Source organism: Armigeres subalbatus, chromosome 2 (assembly GCF_024139115.2).
Source record: "Armigeres subalbatus isolate Guangzhou_Male chromosome 2, GZ_Asu_2, whole genome shotgun sequence".
Lineage (NCBI taxonomy): Eukaryota > Metazoa > Arthropoda > Insecta > Diptera > Culicidae > Armigeres > Armigeres subalbatus.
The window spans coordinates 380,332,174-380,348,266 of record NC_085140.1 but is presented as its reverse complement, the minus strand read 5'-3'; the positions used below and the strand labels follow the sequence as shown (position 1 = coordinate 380,348,266).

Genomic DNA, 16,093 nt, shown 5'->3' with positions numbered 1-16,093 from the left:
GATATTTGTGTGCAATTTTCGTCCATATAAAAGTGGCCAACTGACTATTCTTCCTTCGACGATTACAGGATGGCCGATCAACAATCTAAGTTAGAAAAAATTATAAGCTGATGGTTATTTGTGGGATATTAACATGTGAATTTGGTGTCAAATCCAAATCATTGTGACCCGAAAACTTTATGAAGGTTAAAAATTTCATCGGAGAATTACTTTGGCAAATCCTTCAGGAATTCCTTTCCGTATTCTCAAAAAATAGTTGCTGAATTATCAAACAATTATGAAAAATTTGAACTTTAACTGTTTCCAACAACTAGTTTTCGAGAAATGAAGATTTTAAAATAGGTGGGTGAAAATGGAGGGAGGGTGATTTCTGGGTGTCTTACCCTTATATGTGTTAAACTTAATAATGATAATCTCTGTGCCAGGATTTTTGAAAAAAAAAACCTAACCCAGGAGTCGAACCCATCACCTTTGCCTTGGTAATACCGTGTCTGAGATGTCACTCAATAAGCTTCAGATTGAAATAATAATCATCAACTGTGAGTTGTTATTTCCAAGAGTGTGTCTCACTTGTCTACTCCATTTCACCGGAAAAGGTAAATGGTCGTCTATTGTTTTAGCAATTTTCTTTGTTCGATTGAGCATGAATAAAAATGCCGCTAATAGTCTTTTGGGTCACATCTGGAAAGCCCTTCTCTCAACATCAGACCGTTATTTGCGATGCAGCTATTCGCGAAAGTTGACCAGACAAAAGGCCAAGGTTCCCTCCCATCCATTTGTATGACGCAGAGGAAAGGCGAATGCTGAAAAGTTTCACCTGCCAACGCCTCTTGTTATTTTAATGAACCCTTAATTGGTCACGACATTGCCTTTCGTTTGGCTAACCGTTTTCCATCATTCCGGCCGTGTACCGAAAGGCTCTATGCTTTGTCTTTCTTTATTATTCCTGCAGCGGGTGGTATGGCAAAGACGGAGCTATAGGCGATGCAAAAAAAACAGTTGGGTGAGCCCAGCTCGCGACTGCTTTTTATCTGCGAGTTCTTAGGAGAAAAAACTGACTGAACCTAGCGAGGTAAATTTTGTATTCCATCAACTGAAGGGAAAAAACATAAATCATTGTAAATAGACCCACAATTAATCCTAGTGGATGCGAAACCGGTCAACTTCACTGGAAGTAATGTTCGTGTTCGTGCAATACCAAAGCCTTTTTTTCAAACTACCATGCTTGAAAAGAAATAATGATGCAAGATTTGAAGCATACAATTGATCAAATGTCTGTGAGTCTATGCACCAAATGCACCTCTAAAACATTTAGCAGTTAACACATTTGGAAAATGTTCCAGCAAAAAGCCTTCATCAAAAAGATAAAAGCTTTTCGCTGGAAATGCGTTCACACTGTTTACGAAAAAAAATAACGTGTACCTTCCCTATGACGCTGTTATTCAAGCTTGTATCAAAGAATATTTTCAGTGTAAGATTAGCCAATGAAGAGAATAAAACATTCCTTGAATAATTATATGGTACTATACGTCATATCACATTTTAAGCCTAAGCCTTTCACAGAAACTAAGCTTTCATGTGAGCTATTGGATTTAGAAACGGTCGACTTTCAACTAGGGTAAATGATCCAATAGTGGAGGAACTAAGCGCGTTTCAACACTATTCATTTCCCCAGAAAAATAACAAATCTTATTCCACTTACCTTTGATATGAATCCGAAGGCTCTACGCTTCTATTTCTATAAGAAAATGCTTCCCTTTGAAAATAAATAATAATTTCAACCTAAAATCAAAACTCCAATTATTGGTACAGTGTTCCGATAGTTGCGATATTTTTTAATCTTTGTTCCTATAGTTGCGAATCCCATTGTTTTCTTACGAGACTCGCAACTATAGGAACACTACCGCAATTATTGGTGCACAGACGGAAAAATATTAAGGTATTTTGAAGATATTTGCCAATTTAAAAGAGCTAGTCAAGATGTTTTGGTTCCGTTCGGGTACTGACTGATTAACTAATTGATTGACAATGTGGGTTGCTGCGTTTGATTTGTGAATTTTGAGTATACCATACTACCGCAACTATAGGAACACCCACGACTAACGGAACTTTTACCCTAGTTGTGCCGAAATTTCGCTTCACATAAAAAATCTTTCCGTTTGTGGTTTTTGTGCTCATGATGGTTGTACAATTTAAGCCTGTCAGCACAATATAGGTATTTGTTTTACAGATTCCAAACTCAAAATGATAAATGATACCACTATTCCCAATCGTGCAGTAGACTGATAGCACTACAGTTTAGGAGAATCTCTTGAAATTGATTTTTAATAAACCGCCTGTTTGAAATGGAAGTTTTTGCCACCGGGAATATTCAATTCCAAAAGCACCATCTGCTCGCTGTTCAGTTTGAAATCCATTTCACAGTTTTTCCTACGTTTTCCTTTTTTTCCTTTCGATGCTTTGTCTCGTGCGGCGTTGAAATATCGTACAGGCGGAGGAACTTTACTCAGCAGAGCTACGCAAAAATAATGGATAAACCAGTCCGCTGTAGATGAAGGGGGAGGTGAGCCATGTGATTCGGGCAGTATGGCGTGGGGAAGAGGCTCCAGGAATGATTGATTTTCGCATTTATTACGAACGGTGTGCTTTCCTTGATGATGAATGAAGATGCCCTGATGTGCGTGGTGAAGTATACTTCACTTTAAAACTAGAGGTGGCCTTGGATAAAATGTATTTTCTTTTAGTGAAGCCATACTCGATTTATCATCACAGCTGTTTATTCATTCCACTTATTGCTAAAGATAAATCAGTTCTTTTCCATAGAGAGATCCATTCCCGAACCCACATCGCATCAACTTCAATGGAAAAACGTCGACAACAAAAGACCTTGGAACGTTTCGGAAAACGTGTGTTCCCTTTAATCGAATGTCGACTCACTTTGTGTAGGGCGGCTTACAACACAAGAGAACTACGGCTATTCCCTATTCGCCTGTCACCACCTTGATCCCCCATCATTTTTGTCACACAAACTGAGACGCTATCATCCACAACCGGATCATCGGAGGTTCTTTTATGACACTTCGAAGCCGACCTGACAGGTAAATGATGCCCAAATTGTATTCTCATTTGGTTTCCTTCATGTTTTTAGTCGGACCAAACGAACCTAAACAGTATCTTCAGGTGATGGTTCGACATGTGATGGTGATGGTTCTCCCATCATCGACCTTTGCGATGCTTTGAATAGAGGATTTATGCCTTGCATCAATTCAAATATTTTACGTACAGGGTCCTAACGTTCACGGGGGTATAATGCCAACTAGTCCTTCCACTTGAACGTTTATCGGGTGCCATGATGGAACTGAATGAATTGTAAGAACATGCAGTTAGTGTTATTTAACTATTGATCATTGTAGATTCATGATGCAATTTTGAGACAGGTGTTTTACATGGAACGAGAAAAATATACTATTTAGAATCCCCTCTCAGTTAATTCTTGTTTTTTCCAACGGGTAACTGGGCTTTGGCATAGTTAGCGAACGTTCAGCAGCACCTTTTGCACCAAAACCCTGAAAGATTTACGATCCGCCTCTTTTAACGTTCACGCTTAATGTCCCCGAAGGGCAACTGGTATAATTAAGTTTGACTACAGAGCAAATTTCGTCTGCACGTTGCGAGGCCTAAGCTGGTTTGTAAGCCGTAGAAGGTCATATTTTCACCAGCATTACGTCTTTTCACTTCTCGGGAAACGTCATTGCCAGCATTCCTAAGTAAACACATTTTTCGATAACTTGAAACACCTTCTTATCAAGCACTACCTCTGCATCAACACCATTTGGGTCTTCCTCTATCTCTACCCACGACCATGTACTTTGTCTTGGTAGGGTTAGTAATGGTAGTAATAATACTACCCTGCGATCGATTCAAATAAGGTCGATGACGTCCGCAAGTCGATGTTCTCTCCCAGGATCATATGCGACCGTGTGATGATAGTGGCGTTACTCTACACTCCTGATCACCTAAACGCACCCTTATGTTCAATGTTGAATCTAAATTTGAAAGTGCACCAATCTGGCTCAACCCATCAGAGGTCGCAAATGAGGATAACATTTCGTCCGAATACTCAAGCGTTGTGCGTATCAGCCTAATCAGTTTCGCCGGAAAACCATATTCAGACAATCAGGATTTTCGGATGGTAGTCACATAAAAATGTTGATAATTTTAAATCATTGCCGACCTGATTATAAGCAACAAATCCTATTGAAATCCCTGAACATATTCAGGCATTATCTACCATAGCTTATTTATTTTCACTAATTCATACCCTGCTGTGAAACTCATAAACAGATGGTAAGTCTGCAAATTGTTTTCCCGAAGTATATCTGATCCACCGTTGACAGGCCCTCACGGAAACCTGCCTGTTATTCGCTAACGCAGGGATCCTCAAGTGGTCTCTGTCTGTTAAACACTTAAATAGAATACACGGGTACTTCCTATGTAAATAGCGCTCTCTAGTCGGGCATATGAGGCCATCCAACCAACCGTTTGGCAGTTCTTCACTCTTTCAGCAGTTTTAATGCTTTTCAGAAATTTATTTACCTCTTTCAGTATCGGTGGTTCTACGACTTGTCGATCTAATATATCCATCTCACTTCCTAATACTCCTTTGTTTTCACCGTTCAACAAATCTTTGAAGTGCTCCTTCCACTTGGCTGCCACCATAGACACTGACGCTTAGGTGACGCTGCAGAGGATACATTAAGCCACCTTTGGTATAAATGGATCACTTGATCAGGGCCAAACAATTTCATTTTCAATTGAAATTCGTCAGTCGAAAATGAATTCAGTATTCATCCCTTTCAATTGAAGCACGTCATTTCATCTTCATAGTCATTTTCCTTTCAATATTACAAAATCCATCTTCGTGCAAGTTCATTTGAAAAAGGTTGCCTTTCAATTCTGTTCATTTTTGAATTCACTAACATATTGACTTGAAGGACAGCAGTTCAATTCGTGTTGATTCTATGTTCAATTTCTGTACAAATAGAGCGGAACATACTGGAACGGCTCGATTCACAGAGCCTTTTAGTTTTTTTCATATTCTATTTATTTTCTAATTGCTTAAAATTAATTCTGTCGAATGATAATTCCATCATAGCAGTGAAAATATGAAGACATGGAACGAAATGGAAACATATCAGGTAATCAATGTCCGAGCAACGTCTAACAATATATCATTTGTCGTCATGATGATGTCGGGATGAAAAGTTAGCAACAAAATTGTCTTTTTTGTTGCTGGCATTTTTTTTCGGATTGTGTCATTATTATCTCCGACAAAAGCAAAGCTTTGTCGTTGGTTTTCTTTTGTTGCTCGTTTCGCATGCGCATCCAAGAAAAAATGATTCCCTGAAACATATATACCATCGTTTTTATTATAGGCTATTCTCGAATATTCCGCTTTCAAGTTTATTCATTTTTGTTGCTGATCAGTGCTGCCATATGGAAGAAATATACCTATAACATGTACCTATACGCGGCTTTTTAATTGATAAATAAACGGCATTACAATGGTGATGAAATTAATTTCCGGTCTGGTCAAGGGAGTTTTTGTAGGATATTTTGCCACGTAAGACAAGAATTAATGTATCTTGGTGGAATCGACACATTTCAATGATCACGGCTTTTGAACAGCAAACGACACACCACCAAGCACACCGCACTGTTTACTGCCAGTAATGAAGAGGTGAAATTGCAACACCGGAAAAAGTCGATAAATTTTATCAATCATGTTTATAAGCGCACAAATAATTATTCTTCACGCAAAGAACAAATACAATTTATATTCAAATTAAATTGTAGTGTGGTGTTGAAAAAGCAATTTCGAATTGAAATATTTTGTTAATTATACAGTACAGTGATCGTTCGCTAATTGGGGTACAACCTCACCCCAACTAGCGAATGCCGTTCGCTAATTGGGGCGTTTTGAAAATCGTCAATGTTGTTTACTTTTTGTATTGAACAAAGGAAAATTTTACGCGCCAGAAAATATCGATCCCGCCAAACACGGAAACAAAACATCAACGCGTTTTTGACATCATATTCTGACGTTTAGCTGCTTTTTAATTGGGTTTCGCCCCAATTAGCGAACCCCCAACTTAAAAGCGGCCCAACTAGAAAAAAAAACCCAATTAGCGAACGTTCACTGTAGAAGAAAAGTCCAACCCCGTACTGCTTACCGTTTTTAATTAAATTGTTTTAAGAATTTTTGAGAAGAGTTTTAAAAATTTCTCCGTATGCTTTCTCGTGGAGCGGAGCTCGCAAAGAAAGAAGTAAAATTCGAATTTTGTTACTGCTGATTTTCATTTTAAATTCAAATCATAATACTGCCAGGTGTTAATACCCCATTGGGGATGAAATGCCAACAAGAAATAGGTTATAATGATCAATAGTGTAATTTATTTGAGTTTTTATCACCATTATACAGATTAGTTTTTATCGGCAACACTGGTACGTGGAATGAACTTTTCGGGTGACAGGTAGAATGAAATAAGCAGACCAAAACAAAACTCAATCGAGTGGCCTTGGTGTTTTCCAGCAATTAGCACGAGAATAAAGGACGCAAAGACCGGGTTGTTTCCTTCGCACAGCCCTTAGAATTCAAAATATTCACCGCTATACCGATATTGTTGTAGCGCCACTGCTTGAAATCTGTCGTGCCTCTGATCTTCAATTTCCAGGGGAAGATGATGTTTGGAGTTAAAATTAGTCGAATTTTATTTGGAAGACACTCCCAAAGAATTTTCGAAGAATTTTCTGGATAAATTCCATAAAGAACTTCGAACTCTTTTGGAAAATCATAAGAGCTTCCATTGGAATTTCCTAAATGTTTCGCCGAAGACTCCGAATCTAGAATTCCGAACGACCTCCATTCAAAATTCCAATTTGCACCAATAACTATTGCGAAGTACGTCTACACTAGCTACCCTATAACCATTCTAGTATTTCTAGTCTACACTGTTTAAAAACCTATACACACATACAGGCTATCCTCAAGCTGAGTCGATTGGTATGTAACCGAGTATGTAACACTATAGGTCTCTGGGCCTCGTATCAAAACTTCGATTTTAGAATGATGTCATATTTAATAGCCTGAAATCAGCATAATATAAACGCGTATTAGCAGGTGACAATTGCTAATTTGTCGCTTGTGTTGTCGGGAAGATAAAAACTCGCATCATCCCACAGGAAAATCACTGCTTCACTTGAAGTAAATTTCATCTCGTTTGAACGAAGATATGCTTACCTTCGATGAATCAGGTCTACAATCATTCACGCTTTCATTTGAAGTATTATTCCATTTCAATTGAAAGAGTTTAGAAGAAAATGAATTCTGAAATGATTTCCGGAGGATTCACTTTATACAAGAAGTGGCGTATAGTGAATTCATTAGCAAAGAATGAATCGACTGCACGAAAGCAACACCAGCTAGAGTGTAATGAAGTTTGGCAAAAATCATTTTCCTTTTATCGCTTCGACGATATAGAACCCTGCACTTGATAATATTCTAGAACGAATCTATAACAAAAGGTCGAAAGACAAAAGGTCGAAAGGACAAAAGGTCGAAAGACAAAAGGTCGAAAAGACAAAAGGTCGAAAGGACAAAAGGTCGGAAGACAAAAGGTCGAAAAGACAAAAGGTCGAAAGGACAAAAGGTCGAAAAGACAAAACGTCGAAAGGGACAGAAGGTCGAAAGGACAAAAGGTCGAAAGGCACAGAAGGTCGAAAAGGACAAAAGGTCGAAAAGGACAAAAGGTCGATCAAGAACAAGTTGATAACAAGTTAGGTGTATTCCAAAAGAATTTATGAAATGCATTCAACTTCAAGCAGAAATAAAACAATCATCACATTAATCAAAGTTGAAGAATGAGCAATTTTCAAAGAAGGAGTAATTACTATGAAACAATATTATGAATATCCAGATAATTCTATTAGAGATAAAAAGATCTCGGGCAGCAGGGACTATGTCCAAGGGCTTGACGATCCCTCCCCAGGCCATCTGCGAGTTGTGGGGCTTGCCTAGGATGTGGTGGGGTTTGACAGTGGGCCCTGTTAAACCTCTATAAAAAGCTGCATGTATCCGCAAGTAGGCCCCACCAAAGCGACCGTGTGCCGCTCAAAGCGCACAAGCCCAAGTCCTGGTGTTAGGTGGGACGCTAAACAGCCCTGACACGACGGCCCTCCGACGAGACAGGAGGTTTGCGCTGGCCCAATAAGCCGCCTAGAAAACCAATCATTACGAACAATATTAGAGATAATACGACTCGATATAATCGGCAAAGACCTAGGCGACGAATAAAGGATCACGATTGGAAACTTGGAACATGGAATTGCAAGTCGCTAGGTTTTGCAGGTTGCGAAACGATGAATTGCATCCCCGCAACTTCGACGTCGTGGCGCTGCAGGAGATTTGCTGGACAGAACAGAAAGTGTGGAAAAGCGGGCATCGAGCGGCTACCTTCTACCAAAGCTGTGGCACCACCAACGAGCTGGGAACCGGCTTCATAGTGCTGGGAAAGATGCGCCAACGCGTGATTGGGTGGCAGCCAATCAACGCAAGGATGTGCAAGCTGAGGATTAAAGGCCGTTTCTTCAACTATAGCATCATCAACGTGCACTGCCCACACGAAGGGAGACCCGACGACGAGAAAGAAGCGTTCTACGCACAGCTGGAGCAGACATACGATGGATGCCCACTGCGGGACGTTAAAATCGTCATCGGTGACATGAACGCACAGGTAGGAAGGGAGGAAATGTATAGACCGGTCATCGGACCGGATAGTCTGCACACCGTATCGAATGACAACGGCCAACGATGCATAAACTTCGCAGCCTCCCGCGGAATGGTAGTCCAAAGCACCTTCTTTCCCCGCAAAAATATCCACAAGGCCACATGGAGATCACCTAACCAAGAAACGGAAAACCAAATCGACCACGTTCTAATCGACGGTAAATTCTTCTCCGACATCACGAACGTCCGCACTTACCGCAGTGCGAATATTGAATCCGACCACTACCTCGTTGCAGTATGTCTGCGCTCAAAACTCTCGGCGGTGTACAACACGCGTCGAAGTCGGACGCCGCGGCTTAACATTGGGCGGCTACAAGATGGTAGACTAGCCCAAGAATACGCGCAGCAGCTGGAAGTGGCACTCCCAACGGAAGAGCAGCTAGGCGCAGCGTCTCTTGAAGATGGCTGGAGAGATATTCGATCCGCCATTGGTAGCACCGCAACCGCTGCACTTGGCACGGTGCCCCGGATCAGAGAAACGACTGGTATGACGGAGAATGTTAGCAGTTAGTGGAAGAAGAATGCAGCATGGGCGAGATTGCTGCAACACCGCACGAGGGCGAACGAGGCACGATATAAACAGGCGCGGAACAGACAAAACTCGATTTTCCGGAGGAAAAGCGCCAGCAGGAAGATCGAGACCGTGAAGAAACGGAGCAACTGTACCGCGCTAATAACACACGAAAGTTCTATGAGAAGTTAAACCGTTCACGTACGGGCCACGTGCCACAGCCTGATATGTGTAAGTACATAAACGGGAACCTTCTTACGAACGAGCGTGAGGTGATCCAAAGGTGGCGGCAGCACTACGAAGAACACCTGAATGGCGATGTGGCAGACGAAGATGGCGGTATGGTGATGGACCTGGGAGAACGCGCGCAGGACATAATTCTACCGGCTCCGGATCTCCAGGAAATCCAGGAGGAGATTGGACGGCTGAAGAACAACAAAGCCCTGGGGTTGAACATCTACCAGGAGAGCTATTTAAACACGGTGGTGAGGCACTGGCTAGACCCCTGCAATGGGTAAGTACCAAGATTTGGGGGGAGGGAGTTTTGCCGCAGGAGAGGATGGACGGCGCCGTGAGTCCCATCTACAAAAAGCGCGAGACGCTGGATAGAAGCACCAACCGCGCAATCACATTGCTGAACGCCGCCTACAAGGTACTCTCCCAAATTTTATGCCGTCGACTAGCACCAACTGCAAGGGAATTCGTGGGGCAGTACCAGGCGGGTTTTATGGGCGAACGCTCCACCACGGACCAGGTGTTTGCCATTCGTCAAGTACTGCAGAAATGCTGCGAATGCAACGTGCCCACACATCATCTATACATCGACTTCAAAGCCGCATATTATACAATCGATCGGGACCAGCTATGGCAGCTAATGCACGAACACGCATTTCCGGGTAAACTAACACGGTTGATCAAAGCGCCGATGGATCGGGTGATGTACGTAGTTCGAGTTTCAGCGCATTCTCGAGTCACTTCGAAACCCGCAGAGGGTTACGGCAAGGTGATGGTCTTTCGTGTTTGCTATTCAACATCGCTTTGGAAGGGGTAATACGAAGAGCAGGAATTAACACGAGTGGTACAATTTTCAATAAGTCCGTCCAGCTATTTGGTTTCGCCGACGACATAGATATTATGGCACGTAACTTTGAGAAGATGGAGGAAGCCTACATCAGACTGAAGAGGGAAGCTAAGCGGATCGGACTAGTCATCAACACGTCGAAGACGAAGTACATGATAGGAAGAGGTTCAAGAGAAGACAATGTGAGCCACCCACCGCGAGTTTGCATCGGTGGTGACGAAATCGAGGTGGTAGAAGAATTTGTGTACTTGGGCTCACTGGTGACTGCCGAAAATGACACCAGCAGAGAAATTCGGAGACGCATAGTGGCTGGAAATCGTACGTACTTTGGACTCCGCAAGACGCTCCGATCGAATAGAGTTCGCCGACGTACCAAACTGACAATCTACAAAACGCTAATTAGACCGGTAGTCCTCTACGGACACGAGACCTGGACGATGCTCGTGGAGGACCAACGCGCACTTGGAGTTTTCGAAAGGAAAGTGCTGCGTACCATCTATGGTGGGGTGCAGATGGCGGACGGTACGTGGAGGAGGCGAATGAACCACGAATTGCATCAGCTGTTGGGAGAACCATCCATCGTTCACACCGCGAAAATCGGACGACTGCGATGGGCCGGGCACGTAGCCAGAATGTCGGACAGTAACCCGGTGAAAATGGTTCTCGACAACGATCCGACGGGCACAAGAAGGCGAGGTGCGCAGCGGGCGAGGTGGATCGATCAGGTGGAAGATGACTTGCGGACCCTTCGTAGACTGCGTGGTTGGCGACGTGTAGCCATGGACCGAGCCGAATGGAGAAGACTCTTATATACCGCACAGGCCACTTCGGCCTTAGTCTGATTAAATAATAAGATAAAAAGATTGTTGATTTAGGAAATGAATAAAACTTGTATTGTGCGAGACAGAGTTGTCCTATACAGTTGGCAAAAAAGTTGCTCTTTTATTTTAAACTATTTTTAGCAACTGAATAAAATTCATTCAATGAGTGCAAATAATAGATGAATATCTAGGTTTTCTGAATATCACTTCGATCTGTCGATCTTCGATACGCCGATGTATTTGATGTGCGGCGTGCACCATTTTGACAGATCGAAGTGGCATTTAGAAAACTCAACATCCATCTATTAGTTGTACTCACTGAATGAATTTTATTTAATTGTTAAAAACTGTGGAAAATAAAAGAGCAGAGTTTTCGCTAACCGGCTAGACCGGCCCAGCGGGAGAAAAAAATCTTGTCGAATTCCACGGGGCACCCCCCAGAATTGTGTCTTTGGGTGAGACAATCAATCTCTGAAAATTTCAGCTCAATCGATTGTTGCATGAGCTGACGCATTTGATTTGAAGTTTGTATGGGGATTTCATCCAAAATATATAGGAATACAAATCCGTAGCTCATTCGATCTGGAAATTGGTTCTGATTGCTCGATAGACCTCAGAATTGCAAAAACGGCGGTTGGTATGCTGCAGAACAATTTCACAGAACATTGTATGATGATTAAATGAACTTTATATAGCTTTCGGCTTATTTTGGATGAAATCCCCATACAAACTTCAAATCAAATGCGCCAGCTTATGCAACAAGTGATTGAGCTGAAATTTTCAGAGATTGATTTTCTCACCCAAAGACACAATCCTGCCCCATGGATTTAGACAACTTTTTGTTTCCTGGGCCAGTCTACTGTGTAGGGCAACTCTGGTCCTAGATTTACTCTCTCCGTTTCAGTTCCTTGTCCATTTGGACCTTTTGTCCCTTTCGACATTTTGGTCTTATTGATCTTTAGTTTCTTTCGACCTTTTGTCCCGTTCGACGTTCTGTCCTTTTCGACCTTTTGTCCGGTTCGACGTTTTGTTCTTTCGACCTTTTGTCCCTATCGACCTTTTGTCCTTTTCGACCATTTGTCCCTTCGACCTTTTGTCTTTCAACGTTTTGTCTTTCGACCTTTTGTCCTTTCGACCTTTTGTCTTTCGACCTTTTGTCCCTAACCCTTCTAGAACATCACATAGATAAAGAAACAGCTATTATAAAATTTATAAAAGAATGGAATTTGTACAGTGAGATTTAGGAATAACCGTTAAACTAATTTGCTCAAAAGTAACTCTATTGTAATTTGCACCCCGACACGAATGTCATGAAAATGGTAAAGTGTCATAAATACATAATAATAATAATAATAATAATAATGAAAATGCTAATATCATCTTCCAAAATCAGACGTACATGTTCATGATAGAATTAGAGGCGAAAGTATATAATTGATAGTTCCGTTAGGATACGGCAGGCATGAAGAATGTTTTTATAGAAGTCGATTTGAAAGCGAGCAGAGGGCAGTATTTGTGATGGCACATATCGCACGACCTTCCTTCTGCCAAACTCCCGTATGGAGGGGGAGGGAAGAATATCAGTGTGGAAGCTGATATATCTCCACTGGCCAAGAATATCAGAAGAATATCAGTGTGTAAGCTGATATATCTCCACTGGCCACTGATATTCTGCCCTCCCCCTTCATACGGGAGTTTGGCAGAAGGAAGGTCGTGCGATATGTGCCATCACAAATATTGCCCCCTGCTCGCTTTCAAATCGACTTCGATCGAGTGACTACAAGATGAACCCAAATTGAAAAGGGTCAGCCATAATTTATCCATTGAGCAGTTCCAACCAAAATGGTCTAAAAATGAGTCGACTTCTAAAAAACTTTTGATTTGCTTCATAATAACACAAAGAAACAGACGTCTCACTCTACACATGTTACATCATTCATCTTTTTAACGGTGAATTCATTTTTTTGTCGGTGGTCGATCGGCCTCCGATGGCGCTTCAATAGCTTCAATACGTTTTGCTTGTGTTTGACGTTTGCTCACTATCACCAACTGGTTGCCGTTTGTCCACCTACAATGCAATTAGCATTGGGTGATAATGTTTTCATGACCATGATTTCGATTCGATTGCATTTTGTTCCAAGTGAGACGTCTGTTTCTCTGTGATAATAACTTAGCATAATAATTCGAATACATTTTTCTGATTTTTTTTCACGAATGGGAAGATTTTTATTGAAAAAATATCTTTTGAAAAATGCGTGCAAATATGGAAGCAACATGCAATTTTGAGACACAAAGGTCATTGCTAACATCAAATCTGCATTGTGTGAACCACCCAATTCCGTTCATTCGGCGTGGAAATACTCTGACCAAACGACATCACCGGTAAATCACTCGTCTTCTGTGGATTGCCATAGCGATTTGGCACATAAACCCACTTCTTTTTTTGTTCTGAGACTTGTATTCGCAACAGGAGACATATCCATTAGACAGTTCCACATTTGATTGATGAACCATTCCACCTATGATTACATAAATGTGTCAGATCCAATGTGGCCGATAATTTCAAGCAATCAGACTGTATTATCATGGAATGATATTTATAATAATATTCTTCTGCTGGAAGTTGTTTCAGATGTGAACTCCGATGCAGAGATAATAATAATAGACCTTTCTTTTTGTCGTTCATTCCGCAGAACAGTCGAAAGAAAAAAAAGCATAACAGCAGCTGTGCAGCAGACATCGCAAGTCCGACGATAGTCAGACCGTGTTCGAGGCTTTTTTCTTCTTCTGAACTAAATGTTTTCATTCCTAAACTTACCCTTGTATGATCGATGCTCGGTAGAATGTTGATTTGATTATTTAGATATTAAGACTCATGTATCAGTATCTGTAATTTTGAACCATAGTCACTTACTAAGACTCAGTTCTGTGCTGTTTGCGTTACGCACGAGCCGAAATAAAGTTCATGCTAGTGCTACGAGAATTTGGGCTCGTTTATCCAAAATAGTTCATGTTTCTAGTTTCCTGATACCCAAAAGTTTTAAAGCATAAGCAGTTCATGACACCCCTATGAGAAATACCCATCGTTACCTTAAGCAAATACTTAACGAGCCAGTCTAAAACGCTAAATTGTGTTTGAAATTTATTCAACCAGCCGGTCGCCCCACAGTCAGTGTGCTCTGCAGCAGTTACCGACGCGACGGCTGGAAAGGACCCGCTCGACGTCCTTGCAGTCACCAAGCCAAAAGGCGCAAACAAGCGCGTCTTTTGCATCACCGTTACACGGTCGTTCCGTGTCGGTTCCGACAATTCTTTTCAAACGAAGATAATTGTTTGGACAGCATTATACTAAGCGGGATTACACTGCCACCGACCGACGACGGGCGGATGGATAGGACCGTCTGCCTGTCAGTGGGCGAACCGTCGTCGCTATTCCAGACGGGACACAGAGCGCGATGATGAGCCATTTTTGAACAATAACTTGACAGGAAGCTGTCAGCCGCTTGGTGAGATTTTTCATCGTGAGTGCTGCCGCCGCACGCTCCTGGAGGCCATACTACGTTGGGTCAGGTTCTCGAAGATTGCGCGTAATACATCAGGCAGCGAAGAATCTGTTGCCTTTTTGAATTAAGTTTAATGGAATTTAATTTTTCAAAGGTTATTAAGGGGCTGTTGAGTCGATGTTGACTAACAATCAGAAATTTCTGATTTTGGATAAACAACATGATCTATATGAGCATCGCTGCCGTATAACGAATGTGATGGCACTACGTGTGTAGCTTGTAGCAAGAGAGAACGCGAGTTTCTTCTTTCACTCAAATTGGTATTGCTTAGCATGGGATTTGCACATCACATCGCTTTACGCTTTTAGTCTAACAGACATCTTAAAGAGAAATAGTGAATAAGATTTTTGGAATGTATTTTGGGATAACATCTTGAATCTTATGAGCTTTTTTCATAATTTACACGTTTGAGCTGTCAAAAAGTGTATAAGGCGAAGATACGAAGTTCTCGATTCAAGAAACAATTATAGGTGTAGTAATTTTCTATCGCATTTTCAACATTGCGCGAAAATGTTGCATCACGTGTGTTTTGGATTATCAGTTACTACTGCAGCCGTATCTGAACTCGTCGTCAGTGGGGACGCCTGGTAGTTTGATGAATGAAAAAATTGCCTCGAACAAGAAAGAACAACTGAGCGCCAGCAGATGGCCGTTTTGATTTCAACGGAACACTTCAGTAGTGAGACTAGGTAATATACGAAAGTCAACTTGAACAAGACACTGCATTTCCTAGATTGCAATTAAAAATAATTACAAAAGCGTTGCTAACTGACGTCCGATTTCCAGAAAACAAGATGGAAAATTATATTTTTCCTTCTTGAGATGAAGTAAATAAGCTTTCATTTTCCCTTTTTTCAACACTCACAACTTAAGACAATGGAATTCGCGAAATTCAAAAATAAACCTCATTTAAAAATAGTGTTGACTTCCTGGTCTACAAGGAAGATAACGAGACGTCTTTTGTTATTTTAATTTCCTTAATTGCGTGAGTTAAAATTATCCTACGAATACAGAGGATTAGTTGAGTGTCATAATCTTCAAAAAAATACCCACATTTAGTCTTTCTCGCCACTCTTTGTTTATAATATGGACAGCTTATCCGTGGAATTATTTGAATTTGTCGCTATCAATCAATGCATATATATCAATTATAAATAGATAATTTAGGTTAATTGGTTCAACTCACAATTAGGTTTTACTAAGATTGTTTACAATCCGCTAGACACTTGATTCCGTAGAATACTACCCTATTGTGTTATCTATATGTAGCAA

At 41.3% G+C, this 16,093-nt stretch overlaps 1 protein-coding gene across 1 annotated transcript in view; it reads right to left on the bottom strand.

Annotated features, from left to right (window-relative positions):
- Window positions 1–14,725, bottom strand: part of LOC134210150 (uncharacterized) — a 57,133-nt gene extending 42,408 nt beyond the window's left edge. The window contains exon 1 of the mRNA XM_062686174.1: window positions 14,541–14,725. Coding sequence (XP_062542158.1) covers window positions 14,541–14,725 — 185 coding nt within the window. The remainder of the gene's footprint in view (window positions 1–14,540) is intronic.
- Window positions 14,726–16,093: the final 1,368 nt, after the last annotated feature.